Source organism: Canis lupus, chromosome 3 (genome assembly GCF_011100685.1).
Source record: "Canis lupus familiaris isolate Mischka breed German Shepherd chromosome 3, alternate assembly UU_Cfam_GSD_1.0, whole genome shotgun sequence".
NCBI lineage: Eukaryota > Metazoa > Chordata > Mammalia > Carnivora > Canidae > Canis > Canis lupus.
This window is the reverse complement of record NC_049224.1, coordinates 60,367,160-60,381,863: the sequence shown is the minus strand read 5'-3', so window position 1 is coordinate 60,381,863 and position 14,704 is coordinate 60,367,160. Positions and strand designations below refer to the sequence as shown.

The 14,704-nt window shown below is 55.3% G+C and overlaps 1 protein-coding gene across 39 annotated transcripts in view; it reads left to right on the top strand.

Moving 5' to 3' along the window:
* The window catches only part of ABLIM2 (actin binding LIM protein family member 2), a 141,850-nt gene extending 128,546 nt beyond the window's left edge, over positions 1-13,304 (top strand). For all 39 annotated transcript variants that reach the window (XR_005357162.1, XR_005357163.1, XR_005357161.1 and 36 more), the window contains 2 exons: positions 115-195; positions 11,399-13,304. Coding sequence is in view for 36 of the 39 variants with exons in the window: in XM_038533109.1 (XP_038389037.1) it covers positions 115-195; positions 11,399-11,512 (195 nt within the window). In the remaining 3 variants the exon portion in view is untranslated. The remainder of the gene's footprint in view (positions 1-114; positions 196-11,398) is intronic.
* The last annotated feature ends 1,400 nt before the right edge of the window (positions 13,305-14,704 follow it).

Sequence of the window (14,704 nt, the reverse complement as noted above, 5' to 3'; positions counted from 1 at the left end):
TTCCTATGAAATGTGTATGTCAGATGCCCGCGCAAGTATGTACCTCTCCGTTGGCCTTTGGTCCCAGCCCACACCTGCTCTCTGGGGTGAGCCCGTACTTTCTTCTCCCGACAGATCTATCCTTATGACGCCCTCATTGTCACAAACCGAATTCGTGTGAAACTGCCCAAAGATGTGGACAGGACGCGACTGGAGGTAGGAGGGCATCTCTGGTGCAGGGGCTGGTTCTGGCCGGGTGGTCGTCTGCAGACACCTGTTCCCAGTGTCCACACGCATCACCCCCAAGTCTTCTTGCAACAGGCTCAGAGCCAGGGCCCCACATTGTTCCAAAGGCTGATGAACTGGGGTGTGCGCCCCCACAAAGAGGGCTTTCCAGATGGCTTTGCTGTCTGCTGCTGCATCCGGGTAGGAAAGGCTTCATGACCATACTAAGTCAGAGGGGCTCATCTTTGCCCTAAGCCAGGGGCTCATCAACACCCCTGACTGGTGTTGAAAAGACCATCACGATCCATGGCCTCTAGTTTGACCACATTCATGCCAAGCTAGAATAATAAGCTGATCTGTGGGGAGCACATGTAGACTTGAAAGGCCAACAGGACGTGAGCTCAGAGTAGGTATTTGGATAATATTTGTTGACTGAAAGGACTTTGCTGAGCACTTGCTATGAGCCATGGTCCTCCGTGGGTCACCACTGGCCTTGATTTATGCACCTTTAATCCGCACAATCATCCTACCAAATCATCAATGTCCATCCAAGAGATTTCACCTTCTGAGCCCCATTGTCCTGAATGTTTTGCTGCCTTTTACTGACCGTTTTGCTAGGTATGTGGGGTCTGGAGGTCTCTGAAGACCCAGGACCATGCCCCAGGACCAGGCACATGTAGGTACGGGGAGAGGCAGAGTGCATGTCCAGCCAGTGCCAGACCTGCCAGACTGCCCACCCAGGAAGGAGCAGGAGGGGCACAGACACAACCATGGGACACCCAGCAAACATGGTAGGGCTGCCAGGAGAAGTCGGGTCTGAGCAGAGGCTGGGTGCATCCATACAGGACTGCCATCTGAGATGGGATGGATGGAGGCCCCCGCAGGGAGCACTGGGGTGGATAGAGGGACATGTCCCCTCCTCAGCAAGGAACAGTAAGCTGGTCTTGGAAGAAGGGATGGGACTCTCAAACCAGCAAATAAGGGAGAGCATTGGAAGGGTCCTCCAGGCCAAGGGATCTGCGAATAAGAGCTTCAGGGGGTGGGGGGCTTCAGGGGGTGGGGGGCTGCAAGATATACCTGGGCAACTGGGGAGCCCTCACGGTGATGCTGGTGAGGCACCGACTTCCAGTACTAACTGGCCTTAATCTACATGCCTTTAAAATGAAGATACTGCTGTCTCCTGGGTGGGTCACGGGGCTCCTTGCCCAGGGCCCAGAGAACAGCATCCCCGAGGGGGATGGGCATGGGGATGCTGGTGCAGCTACAGCCTTGTGCGGAGGCATATCTGTGTCGACCCTTTCTGCTGCAAGTGATGGGAGCCTGACCCAAAGCAGAAAGGGGATTACCAGCCATATGGTTGATGGGTCTCTACAGGAGTGGCTCGGTCCTGTCTCAGGACCAGTGCCTTTCCCCGACTCCTGGCTGTATGTCCTCTGTGTGTGTTAGCCTCATGGATAGACAGACTTCTACCTCACCTCTCCCAGGCTCAAAGCCTCCACAGAGGAGATCTAGTGTGCCCGGTCTGTCTTTCTCCCCCTCTCTCCTTCTCTCCTCCTGGCCATGCCTTATCTCCACTACTGGGTGGGTAATCTGACCAGCCCTGAATCAATCAGCTTGGTTGATCACGTGTGACCGTGATGCCCCTCTGGCCAGGCTTGGCTACAGGCCCACCCCTGGAGCTAAGGGACAGCTCAGAGCTCTGGAACCTGGTAGCAAGTGTCCACCTGCAGGGAGGTGGGGCACAGAGGCTGGAGATGAGGGGGCATCAAGGCCCAACGAACCCACAGATGCCACAGTCAGGCTGTGCAGGGAACCCACCAAATCCTGCCGTCATCCAGGACATCAGGGCGTGTACCATCAAAGACAGATGGTACAGGAGCTCCTCGTTCAGGAGGCTGTCCGTTTAGTAGGACATTTGGATCTTACTCCACAGAAAAAGGAAAGATCCTTGAAAAGTTCTGACCTGTTGATATAAGCACAGGTCATCTGTGGGGTCAAAGAGGCTGGGGCAGCTAAGGCCAGCTGAGAAGCAGGTGTGCAATCCAGGGGAGCAGGGAGCTGCTGGGCCCCTAGCTCCAGGCACAGCTCCTGGCACGTGGAGGTGGCCAGAGAGTAGGTGTGCACACAGGAATCTGGGAGAGCTGCCGCACAGTTCAGGGGGTGCTGCTATAGGGAAGATAGGGTCCTGGGCAGCCTCTGCATGGGGCTCAGGTATGACAATCAATCCCCACTTTCTCTGTAGGGGACATGCTCTTTGTCTCCTGCTGAGTGGACTCCTTGTTAATTGTGTGGTCATGTCCCCAGCCTGGAGGGTGCCTATTTGGTGTGTGTCTTTGTTCTTTAAAGGGCCAGGCCCTGTGGGCTGGTAGCTCTCATCATGAGAGCTGAGCCCAGAACAAGATGCCTGGGGGCTCCTGGCACGGCACCGGCCCTGGGGCCCAGAGCCTGTTAGGACTAGCTGTTTCCCTCTTGGGACTGGGATATATCCCCTTTTCTTTTTGCTAAATACAGAATGAAAAGTGCCAAAAAAAAAAAAAAAAAAGAATCAAAGCTGCAAAATAGTGGTTAATGTCTATAAATACTTCCTTTGAGCAAACTCTGAGGTCCGGGTAATGGGTTTAATCATCCATTCTTCAAGAACACACCCAAGGGTGCGTCTCCATAATCACTGTCCTCTCATCTCAGCCGAGCCGGGCAGCAAGCTGTAAATGTTACCAGCAGTGGGGCACGTCCTACATTCTTTGGGGCTTGGAGCTGGGAGGTGAGCCAGGAGTGGCGTGGGAGGGGCCACATCCCAGCAGGACAGGAGGGACCCTGATGTTTTTATTTCAGGGGAGAGAGCTTTATTTTTAATATAAAAACAATTTATAACTCTTGTAGAACTCCAGAAAAATGCAAAGAGGAATGCTCACATCACATGGAATTCCCCCCCCCCTCCGAGTCCTAACTCCTGCTAATGCTGTGCTGGACAGGATTCCGGAAATCTCTGTTGGCACAAATACCCGAGATAGCTGACTCTGATTTTTGATACGTAGATTCACACTGTTTATGCAGTTTGATACCAGCTTTTTTTTTTTTTTAAGATTTTATTTATTTATTTGAGAGAGAGAGAGCTCAGAGGCAGAGGAAGAGGGAGAAGCAGACTGCCCACTCAGCAGGGAGCCCGATGCAGGACTCAGTCCCAGGACCCAGGATCATGACCTGAGCCCAAGGCAGATGCTCAACCGACTGAGCCACCCAGGCACCCTGATGACAGCTTTTTTTTCCTCTTAAGTGGAATATTTTTCACACCAGTTAACATGGATCCTCTCATCCTTATAAATGGCTATGTGGTGGTCCCATGTCCATACTTGGGAGGGTCTGAAAGGCCAGGTGTGGTTCTGCTGGTGCCCCACTAGCTGGAGCTCGGTCACGTGGCAGAGCTTTGCCCACGGCAGGCTGGGTGTGTTGTGTGGCCAGCAAGAGGAGAGGACGGATCTGGGTGGAGAGCCAGTGAGCCCAACACCTCTGTAGGGCATCTCTGGAAGGAGGACTGCTCCTGCTGCCAGAGTGCTTCGCTGCCTCTGTCATTCATTTGCTGAGTACATGCCAGGCACTGAGCTGGGTCCTGGGATGTGTGAGGAGCAAAAACCGGCACAAGCTCTGCCCTCCCAAACTCAGTCTGAATCAATCAACTGATAATCCAAATGAGTGCATGTACTTATATACCAAGATGAGGGCTCTAAAGGCGGGGGCCGGGGGGGACATTGGCCATTAAAAGTGGGTAAAAATTAACTGGGTGTAATAACTGTTGTGTGTGTATGTGTGCCCACGCATATATGCATGTGTGTAAGGTGAGAGAGGTACACAGAAAGAGCATCCCAGGGAAGAGCAGACTGTGTGTGCAAAGTAAGCAGGGCCTATTTGAGGAAGAAGTTTAAGGAGGCTAAGGTGGCTATACTTGAGCAGGGTGAGGGTAAGAATGGGACCAGGCCTTACAGGACCCTGGGCTGTGTTAAACAGCTTGGATTTTAGTCTTAAGAACAATGGCTTTTAAGTTAGGGGACTCCCTGATGAGGTTTGTAATTCAAAACAACAACGAGGCTGTACTGTGAGGCCGGGATTGGCTGTGTGGATGCAGGGGGGCTGTTTGGGGGCAACTGGGTCATCCAGGCAGGACATGCTGGCATCTTAGGGTGCAGGCAGTGTTGAGGTGAGAATTGGGTGGATTAGGGATTTGGGCACCATCTGGGAGGTCAGGGTGGCAGAAGGGGTAATGGAAGGTGCAGTGTGATGAGGGGCAGGGACATGTCTAGCATGCCTCCAGGGTGCCGGGATGGGGTGGTGGGTGTAGTGGCGGCCCTGCAGTGGAGTGGGACGAGCTGGGCCCCTGATGATGAGGGACACTATGAGGCTTGGCCAGGGACATTCAGGATGCTTTAGCCTGGCAAAATGAAAGGTGCCTGATAGGTGCCCATAATGGATAGTAGGTGCTCTGAAAGTGCTGGGGACACGTGGAGGAGGAATGGTGGTCCTCTGCAGCTCTGGAAGTGTGGTCACAGAGAAGTGTGGTCAGATGAACCGTGTGACCCCAATGGGCAGGGCAAGGGTCAGCAGACAGACTTCCTGGAGACCCACCTGGGGCCCGACTGAATGCTGTTCCTGAGATCCAGGGCTCTCTGTCCTGGAGTAGGAGTCCCCGGTACCTGAGGGCCTCATGCATCGGAGGATCCCAGGCCCTTCCTGCATTTGGCACCTACCCTTTGAGGGTCTGCTTCCAGGAGCTTCCAGGCATGGAAGGAGCCTTGACTGTCCCTGGCAGACTCAAATATCTTGAGGCCACTCCCTGCGCACCCCTGCCTGGCACTTGCCGGAAGACATCACCATTCCCTTAAACTGTCAGTCTCTTGCCAGGCAAGGGTGACATCCAGATGCAGAGAGAGCACACTGAGGGTCAGGATGACCTGGGTGTCATGCCCCAGCTCCTCAGCACACACTGAGGGACATTCTGCTCCTTAGGCAGGATGCTCTATCAGCAAGCCCTCCGAAGAGACAGAGCCAGGAGGGGGATCACTAGGGGAGTGGGCACACAGACACAGACACGGACACATTTTCAAGAATGGGGTCGCGTCGCTCTGGGCACTGTCAGCTCTGAAATCTGTAGGGCAGACTGGCAGGCTGGAGACCCAGGCCAGAGCTGACACTTTGAGGCAGAATTTCTCCTTTGGGAAGCTGCAGGTTTTGCTCGTAAGGGCTCCAGCAGATTGGATGAGGCCCCTCTGTCACTGAGGCTAATCTTTACTTACATGAAGCGCATCTACAGAATATCTTGTAGAAGCCCCTAGACTCGTGTTTGGCCAAGCAGGCAGGCACTGTGCCTAGCCAGGCCCCCACAGAAAGGGAAGCCATCGTGGGAAGCAAGTAAGTACAAAAGGGCCTTCTTGTCTGACGGCGGGCCTGGGGCTGGTCCAGGGAGTCACTGGAGGGCCGTCTAGGGTTTGTAAATGCTCAGGTCCATGGGTAGGGGAGCGGCCCTTGCAGAGGAGTCTTGCAGTTTCTTGACTGCCTCCACCAGACCTTGAGGCTAAATGCACACCTGACTTTGCTCAGACAGTAAGAGCCCAAGTCGGAATGTACCTGAAAAATAAGGACCTCATAGTTAAGAATACCTCCTTTGTTGAAAGTCATCCAACCAGTCCAGCGAGAACCTGATAGGCTGAAGGCAACAGCTCTGTGTGTGCCCCTGAGTGGGCGCGGGTGTGTGTGAGAGATGGAGCTGTACCAGGACTTCCGGGGCTCCCAGGTCCAAGCATGCACAGCCCTCCCAGGCCAGGCAAGTGGCAGGGATTGTAGGGATGGAGGATGGGGAGGGAGGAGGCAACCACAGGGGAGAGTACAGTAGGCTGGTAGAAGCCCACTGCATGGAGAGGGGAAGCAGTATGACAGGGACATGTGAGCATAGATTTGGATTCAGGGGTACATGTGACCAACATGGATTGTCCCTGGAGGAGAGTGGGGGAGCAGGCTGCACCAGCAGCCCCACCTTGCCCACCCTCATGGAGCTGGGAGCCAGATGAGGTCAGCAGTGACAAGGTCAGTGATTAGCTAGGGCAACCCAGGAGGGGCCCTGGAGGAGGGGACATTGAGCTGGAACCTGTAGGATGAGGAGGAGCCATTGTGTGAAGTGAGGGAAAGAGCATTGCGCGCCTGGGGTGGCATAGAGCCTGACATGTTCTAGAACCCACCACGGGGCAGAAGGGTGGTGAGAGAGGTGGGCAAGGACACGTGATGGTGATGCAGGGCCTCGAGACCACCTGACGACCACATCACTCTGCCTGGCATAGCCTGTGTCCCTACCACACAGGCTCTGGGAGAGGTCACGTGACTGTGTGTGGAGTGCTTCCAGCACTACTCAGGCACAGACAAACATTCCACCAACGGCAATGGCTGTTGTCATGATGACAATGATGTCGTTGTGCTGGTGATGTTGTGATGATGATGATGATGTCATGATGATGATGATGATGCCATGACAATGATGTCATGCTGGTGATTTGTTGTGTTGATGATGTTGTCATGATAATGATGATGATGCCATGATGACAATGATGTCAGTGTGCTGGTAGTATTGTGATGACGATGATGTCATGATACCAAGATGATGATGTTGTGACAGTGATGTCATGATGACCATGATGCCATGATACGATGATGTCATTAGCAGAGGCTTCCCGCTAAGGGGCTGAAGCTTCAGAGTGTGGGCCCCACTAAGTGGGACACCTCTGCAGCAGCAGCCCCCCCCTTCTTGCAGACTAAGCCATGTGAGCTAGCAGAATTGCACTGTGGAGCCTAGTCCTCTACAGAAAAGTGGCCCCTCACTGGCCCAGGAGAGGCAGGCTGAGCAGGCCTGGGGCCTGACCCCCTAACCCACCCTGGGGAGCCCACCCGGTGCAGGGCCCAGCAGTGCCTAGTGGGCTGGGTGGAAGGAGTGGGTGAGGGTCAGCCAGGCCCCTCCCAGAGGCACGGCTGAGCATGGAGAAGTGAGGGACTGCTGGAAGTGCCCTGCAGGGGTAAAGGCTGGAGGAGAGGCAGGCTGGTCCCAGCAGGGTAACCTGACCCTACTAGAACAGAGGCAGCACCACCCCAAGGGGGCTCTCTAGCCACAGGGCCTCATTCCAGGCTCCCAGGTCCAGCCCTATGGCTTCCTGGTTGTGTGACCTCGGGCAAGGCACATGACCACTCTGAACACGATTTCCTAAGGCCATAAAATGAGAAGGGGAATCTCGGGATGTGAGGTTGGCAGCAAATGTGGTGAAGGTTCTCACCCAAGCCTGGCCTGTGGTCCTCGGTCAGTGCAGAATTGTGGGGTGACAATGGGCCTCAAGGTGTCCACGGAGCTCCCTGACACTGGATGCCAAGACTGTATGAGTGACGTGTTTCTACCGGGATGGGTCACCTCACCAATGTGACCCAGAAGAAGCTGGGAATCTCTGCCCACTAGGGTGCCTGCGAGCACCCCATGCTGGTTCCTGGGCCCAGGCGTAGGAGTCCCCGTCCCTGCCCGGGGTGCCCATTATTGAGGAACCGCAGCTGAGGCCACTCAGTGGGTGTCGGGCTGCTCCTACTGTTAGATTTTCAAGAATTTTGTGTGCTGGTCGTTAAACCCAGCCACTCCTGGAAATTTTATTTAACTTGCAATGATATATGTTTAAAGAGAAGATACTAGATACTCAAAACTCAGCCCTTCCTAACTCCTTTACTAGTTAGCACCATCCACGCCCTGGAGGGTGAGAGCACCTGTACAGGAGAAACGTTCTAGGGCCGTCTGCTACTGGACTCCTCTGCCCTTAGTGACATCATGTTGGCAGCTTGAAATGGGGGTGGTGTGAGTCTTTATACCATGGAAAGAGGCCTGAGGCTCTGGGAGCCTGGGGTGAGGGTGCAGTCAGGACAGGAGTCGAGCTCCAAAGTCAAGTCTGAGCAGTGAACCGGAGTTGCCTGGACACGTGAGGAGGGGCTGATATTCCAAGAGTGGATAAAGGCACATATTCCCATTTTACAGAGTCATAACTGAGGCCAGGTCAGTCAGCACAGCTGGACAGGGATAGAGCTGGGACTGGAACCCTGCTGTGCCTGCCTCCTGGGCCGGAGGTCTTTGCACGATGCTGCCATGGAGGGTCCTATGGAAGCAGACCCCCAGCAAAGCATGTAGGGCCCCTGTCATGCTGCAAAAGTGGCCTCCCCAGGGGGACTCCTTGGGGAGCCCACTGCACCCCAGGAGTGAGGCTGTGCCAGGATGAGGCCAACCCATCCCTCTACAAAGGCACCACACCCTGGGCTTCCTTCCTGCTCTCTCAGGAAGGAGCTACTCTGTGCCTGACCTTGGTGGCAGCGGGGGGGGGGGGGTGTGTGTGTGTCAGGCCTCCCCGTCTCCTGCGGAGTCTTCAGGAGCCAAGGCCAGGGCAGTTGGCTTGGGGTTAGAAAGCTGGCTCCAGCCGCTGGGGTCAGCGGTGCCCCACATGTCCCCGTGCTACAGGACACAGGGTGAGTCTACCACATGACCTGGAGCAAGTTTATCTTGAATGCCAGTCTGAGCAGGGCCCTCAGCTCCTACTCACCTAGGTGGCAGTGGAGACGCATCAGACAAGCTCTGACACTTGGGACCACACAGCTGGAACTGAGGGAGGGGAGCAGGGGGGCGCGGTGAACAGGTATTCCTCATGTGACCCTTGCCTGGCCCTCCAGCATCCTCAGGCAGCCAAATCCTGTTCCCGCTCTGCAGATGAGGTGGGGGATCCCTGCAAGACTCTAGGACTTCCCCTTACCTCAAGCATTCCCAAACCCAGCTACCATCACCCACCCTGGGAGGCGTGTGACAAACACAGGCACCTGGGCCCCGCACCACCAAGCCTACCCTGGTGGGTTTCCAGGGGCCCAGCATCGTCAGCTCTCACAAGTGCCCTAGGTCATTGCCAAGGCCTGTGGGGCTGGGAACTGAGCTGGGCCCCAAGTAGCAACCTCCCGCTCTCTCCTGATTGCACCCTGCCTTCCCTGCCCGGGAGTGGGCTCCTGTATGCAGCAGGAATGCAGGACCGCATCACCGGGGTTATGAACACTCACCTCAGGCTCTTCCCAGCCCAGACCTGGGCAGGGTTCTGTAGCCCCCACAAGGAGCCTAAAAGGAGAGAGCCAGCCTTGCATCTCTTCAGGGGCCTGGGCTGGCCTCCCTCCCAGAGAAGGGTCGGCTGCCTCTTGCAGCCCGGCTATGTTCAGGCCCTGGGGACCAATGGCCTATGGGCAAGCTCCATGACAACTCCTCTCTCCTGCCACCACTCTGCCACCTGTCCCCTGTGTAAAGTCCTGAGGGTGGGTGTTTCCATGGCCACAGAACCTGGGCTCTGTGCAGCTTTTCTGACTCTATTCTCAGGGCATCTTGGTTCTGAGAGTGAAGGTGAGGTGTGTGGCACCTACAGTGCCAGGGCTCAACGGCTCCCCAAGTGCCCCCGGGCTCCTCTGACAGGCCTCCAAGCTGCCACTGTCTCCCTCACCCTGGCTGGGTGGGAGACCCCAGGCATTGGGGCCATAGTCACCCCTTGGCACTGCCCTCCCCGCCCCTAGGGTGCCACCCCTCTCCCCTTGTCTCCCTCCTTCGGATCCTCAACCTGGCTACACCTCAGGGCCCTTGAACAGCTCACCATGGGGACCACTGCCCACTCTGCAGGACCACCTTTGGGCACTTTTCTGGTTCTCCCCATGCGTACCCACTGAGAAAGCACGGTGAAGGTGTCTGCCCCAGCACCAGCTTTGGGCTCTGGACCATCCCTGGATCACCTGCATGTCTGTTAACACCCCCAGGGGCCTATGTCCCTGGCCTGTCCATGCAGCCACTCAGTGCTGAGAGCAGGAGGAACGAGTCTTCCTCTTACCCTTCCTTCTTCAATCTTGATTGCCCCACAGTGATTGGACAGGTTGTGATTGGTACCTAGTAATAGGGTGCTGTTGTCTGATGAAAATTCTGTGTCTCTGTGGACCAGCCGTGGGTTCCCACGCCATGCAAATGGTTCCTTTCTGGCAAGCACCAGGATCTCTTCTGTTTGCAAGCTCAAGATAGCAGCAGGCAGCTGGCCTCATCCTGGCAGAGACTTGCTTGATGGGGTGCTTCTGTTTGTGTGTCTGTGTGTCTGTGTGCATTTGTGTCTGTGTGTGCAAGAACATGCGCGCTGAGAACTCGGGGCCCAGAATCAACTAGGAGGGCCTTTTGTGACTCACACAAGGCTGAGGGGTGTCCTGCCTTCCCTACTCTGTATCATGCTGGCCACTGGTCTCCAAAACCCAGTGCCTGCCACATTTTCGTGAAGGTACGTGTGGTAATGATCGATGTCAATGATTTCCATAGTCCTCACCCAATGTCTTCACATCCATTTTCCTCTGGACCATCACAGGCTTGAGTATAAATACATTTGTTTTAAAGTCAAGGAGATCACATTTGGGGGACAAGAGTTATTTTCTTTAATTGTAAATTTTCCCTAAAGTTCACCACGTTCACCATTTAAAGTTTAGTCGTCAGCGGCATGTAGCATATTCACACTGCTGTGCAACCACCATCTCGATCTAGTTCTGGAACATTTTCATCCCCTCAAAAGGAAATGCCATCCCATTAAGCAGTCCCTGGCAGCTGGTCATTTGTTCCCGGTCTCTATGGATTTGCCTGTTCTGGATGCTTTGCAGAAACAGAACCACCTGCTGTGTGGCCTTTGGCATGTGGTCTCTTTCGCTTGGCCTCCTGTGCGTCTTACCTGTGCTGCTGTGTGCATCAGGACTTGACTACAGTGGCTGGACGACACGCCACTGTGTGCACAGACCCCATTTTGTTCATGCATTTGCACTTCAATGGGCAGTTGGGTTGTTTCCATGTTTTGGCCACTGAATAATGCTGCTGTGAACGTGGATGTGCAAGTACCTGTTAGAGTCCCGGGCAGTCGGGTCCCTAACCATGTCTTTCTCTTTAGGTTTGGTTATATGCGCTGCAGAGTGGAACGGCGAAGATGCAGAGGGAACGTAGCGAACTAGAAGGCCCCAGGCACGCAGTGGGGAGCCCACTGCATCCTTGATGCTGACCCTACCTCTGGACAGCCCAGCAGCACAGAGCTGGCCAGGCAGCGCACATTGCAGAATTGCTAACTGCTCCTCTCTGGATTTTCCTGTTTGTTTGCAGAGGCACCTGTCGCCCGAGGAGTTCCAGGAAGTGTTTGGGATGAGCATGGAAGAGTTTGACCGCCTGGCCCTCTGGAAGAGGAATGACCTCAAGAAGAAAGCCCTGTTGTTTTGACGGCCGCCAGGGTGCCTGACCACACGCGTGCCAGCAGCAGAGCACGGGGCACCTGGCGAGAACCACGAAAACCCTTCCTCTTGCACCTGGCTCTGGCTTCTCTGTGTCCGTGAGGGGTGGGCAGTGGGCCCCTGGAGAGGGCTGGGCTGGAGGCTGGGGCAGGAGGGGGTCCCAGAGTAGGTGCAACCACTGTTTCTGCCAGCAATGCTCCTGCCCCTAGTTCAGAGCCCGGACGCCTTGCTTTGCACTGCTCCTTCCCCGCTGTTGCTTGGCATCAGGGAGATGCTGCAAAGTAGCTGTCCCAGGAAATCAAGGAACATTTCCCTGACCATGCAGCCCACCCTTCCGACCCCCGTGCAGTGCCCCAACCCCTGCACTAAGCCCTGGGGGCACAGAGGTGCCTGAGACTTGGGATTTGAGGAGGTTTGTCGATGACAGATGCTGACACAATCATGGGTGGGTGGGCAGATGGCTCCTGGGGCCTGCTCACCCCCCACCCCTTGCTCAGCCCCGGGGAGGCCCGGCCTTGCACACAGACGGGCCAGGCCAGGGAGAGTGCTGCAGAGCACCCAGGGCTGCACAAAGTGAAGTGTGGGGTGCATGATTTTTTTGCAGCCGCTTGTGAGGAGTCTGGTTTTAGGGACAAACGTCAACCTGACAGGGTACTGTCTGCCAGGGCCCTCCGTGCACTGCATTTTTCTTCCAAATCATCCCCTAGATGCCTAAATGATATCTTTAAAGTAACACAGAAGTTTTTATTTTATTAAAGAGCATAGCCTACTTAAACATAAGACGACATATATAGAGTTCCATTTTACGGTCCCACGGAAGGGGAGCGCCTCCAGCCTTATTCTCCACTGTTTGGATCTGTGTGGTTTTGCTTTTTGGTGTGCTCCTAACACCTAGGGCTCCTTGTTGGTGTTCTTTTCATCTTTTTTTTTTCTTTTTCACCTGTCACACGGGTGCCCTTAAAGGCAGCCCTTGGCCACGTGATGCTGTTTGTAAGTATGTGTGAAGTGTAGCCACCACGGTCTGCCTCGCTGTCACTCTCCACGTCTTGGAGACAAAACATCCTCTTCTGGTGGCCAAAGCCCCGGAACAAAGGATTTCCATGCACCCAGCCGAATAATACCCAACTACCCAACATAGCTCTTGATCTGCCCTTTTGTGATGTGGCCTGTGTGGTGCCTGCCTCCCCCCCCCCCCCCCCCCGCAGTGAAACATGACCCCCCACCCCCTGGGGGTAAAGTGTCTTCTTGTGTGCGTGGTCCTGAGACAGGCACCTGCCCGCTGGGGAGGGAGGAGGGAGAGCCACCCTCTTCTGGCCTCCAAGGTCAGCAGGTGGTCCTGCAGCAGAAGGCTTGGCCGGACCCCCCACTGAAAGGTGTCCGTGTCTGTAATTAGGAGATGGCAGGGTGTGCTGCCTGTCACAGGACGCTTGTACAGTGAGTTCAGAGGCATATGAAACACTAGGAAGGTGTCACCAAAGTCTGTTTCCCTGTCTTCTGTGGAGCTGTGTCCCTCTGTATGTCCTGGAGGTCCTGTCTGTGAGTCAGCGTTACTCAGATCCTTCCAGCCTCACCACACACCCTGTTGCGCATCGGCTTCCCACCAGCCCGGCTCAGCCAGGGAGGCGAGTTTCTAGCACCTGACGCACTTCCCTCCATTTAGCAGCCTGAGCCCGAGCAACTGGAAACCCCCGTTTTCTCATTAGTGCAATGTTATGTCAGCTCCCAGGGGAGCCTTGGAAAAATAAAGGACGGTGTATCCTAACTTGTGAAGGTGAAAACCATTTCTCCCAGGCGTGTGTCATTTCTCAGGGCATGGGCCCCTTCTGCTGAGGGAGCCTGGGGAGAGCGTCTGTGGAAGGGGCAGGGTTCTACGAGTGGGATCCCTATTGCATGGGGACACCATAAGACACCCCCCTCTCAGGAGGCGGCAATTTGGGAGCACTTCCCAGTCAGCACTGTGCACTGGTGGTCCAGAGGGGCACGGGACCTGATCCTTGCCCCTGCTGGGGAGACCAACAAGCAAACAAAGACAACAAGACTGACTCCTCTGGGGAGGCCCCAGATACACCCCAGAGGTCAGGAGATGCTTTTTGAGAAGGTGCTGGCCAAACTAAGCCTTGACAATTGAGGAAGCATTCCCAGCGACCAATGAAGGAAAGAGCATTCCAGGCTGAGGGAACAGCAGGAGCAGACACAATGAGCTAGAGGCAGCGTCCTAGGTTCTGGAAACTTCTGTAGCTGGCTATGCCTTGGACCACAGGGCTTAGGAAAGGAAGAAATGCAGGTAGGGCTCCCACGTGGGAGGGCCTGGCAGGTCTGCCCACCACAGCCACCCATGCTGTTCTGGGATTAAATGTCTCCTAATCTCTGTTTTAGCCTGCTCAGACTACAATAACAAAATGGGTGGCTTAAACCACAAGCACTGATTTTTCATAGTTGCGGGGTCCAGAAGAGTCCAAGGCAGAGGTGCCGCGGTGATTGGGTTCTAGTGACAGCCCCTCCCTGGCTGGCAGACGGCTGCCTCTTACCATGTCCGCACTTGGTGGACACAGATCATGCATTTTATCCAACTCTTCTCCCTACGAGGGCACCGTCCCATCGTGAGGGCCCCACCCTCATGGCCTCATCACCTCCCCGAGGCCCCATCGCACAGGGGGTCAGGCTTCCACATACAAATCTGGGGGATACAGACATTCGGACTGCAGCACTCTCTAATCTCATTACAATGAGTGTAATGACTCTTGTGAACCTCGAGTGTTCCCCTCAAAAGCCGGTCCACATGTGCCACCGGCCCATCTTGGTAAATGACACAATGTACCCTCCCCCCTCTGTTATGGAACTCAGAAATAGGTGTGCTCCCCTCAGCCCCCAGGACCACCCACCAGAGGCCCTGGTTCCACTGCAGATGTCCCCCGGCATCTCTCCTGCTCCGCAGACACAGTCATGGGATTGTTCCCAGAGTGGAAGGTAGCACTCTTCCCCCGATGGCCTTGGGACACAAGTGTGCACCTGGCCTGTCCCAGGCAGACCTGGACATGTGGTCACCCTGACCACGCTGAGTCCACCCTCACCTCTCCCTGGACAGATGCAGCAGCTCCCTGGCAGGCCATTCCCAGCCAACAGCCAGGGCCCCCACTCATCACCTGCTATGAGGTCCTGGTGTCTGTCCTATTTGTTACAG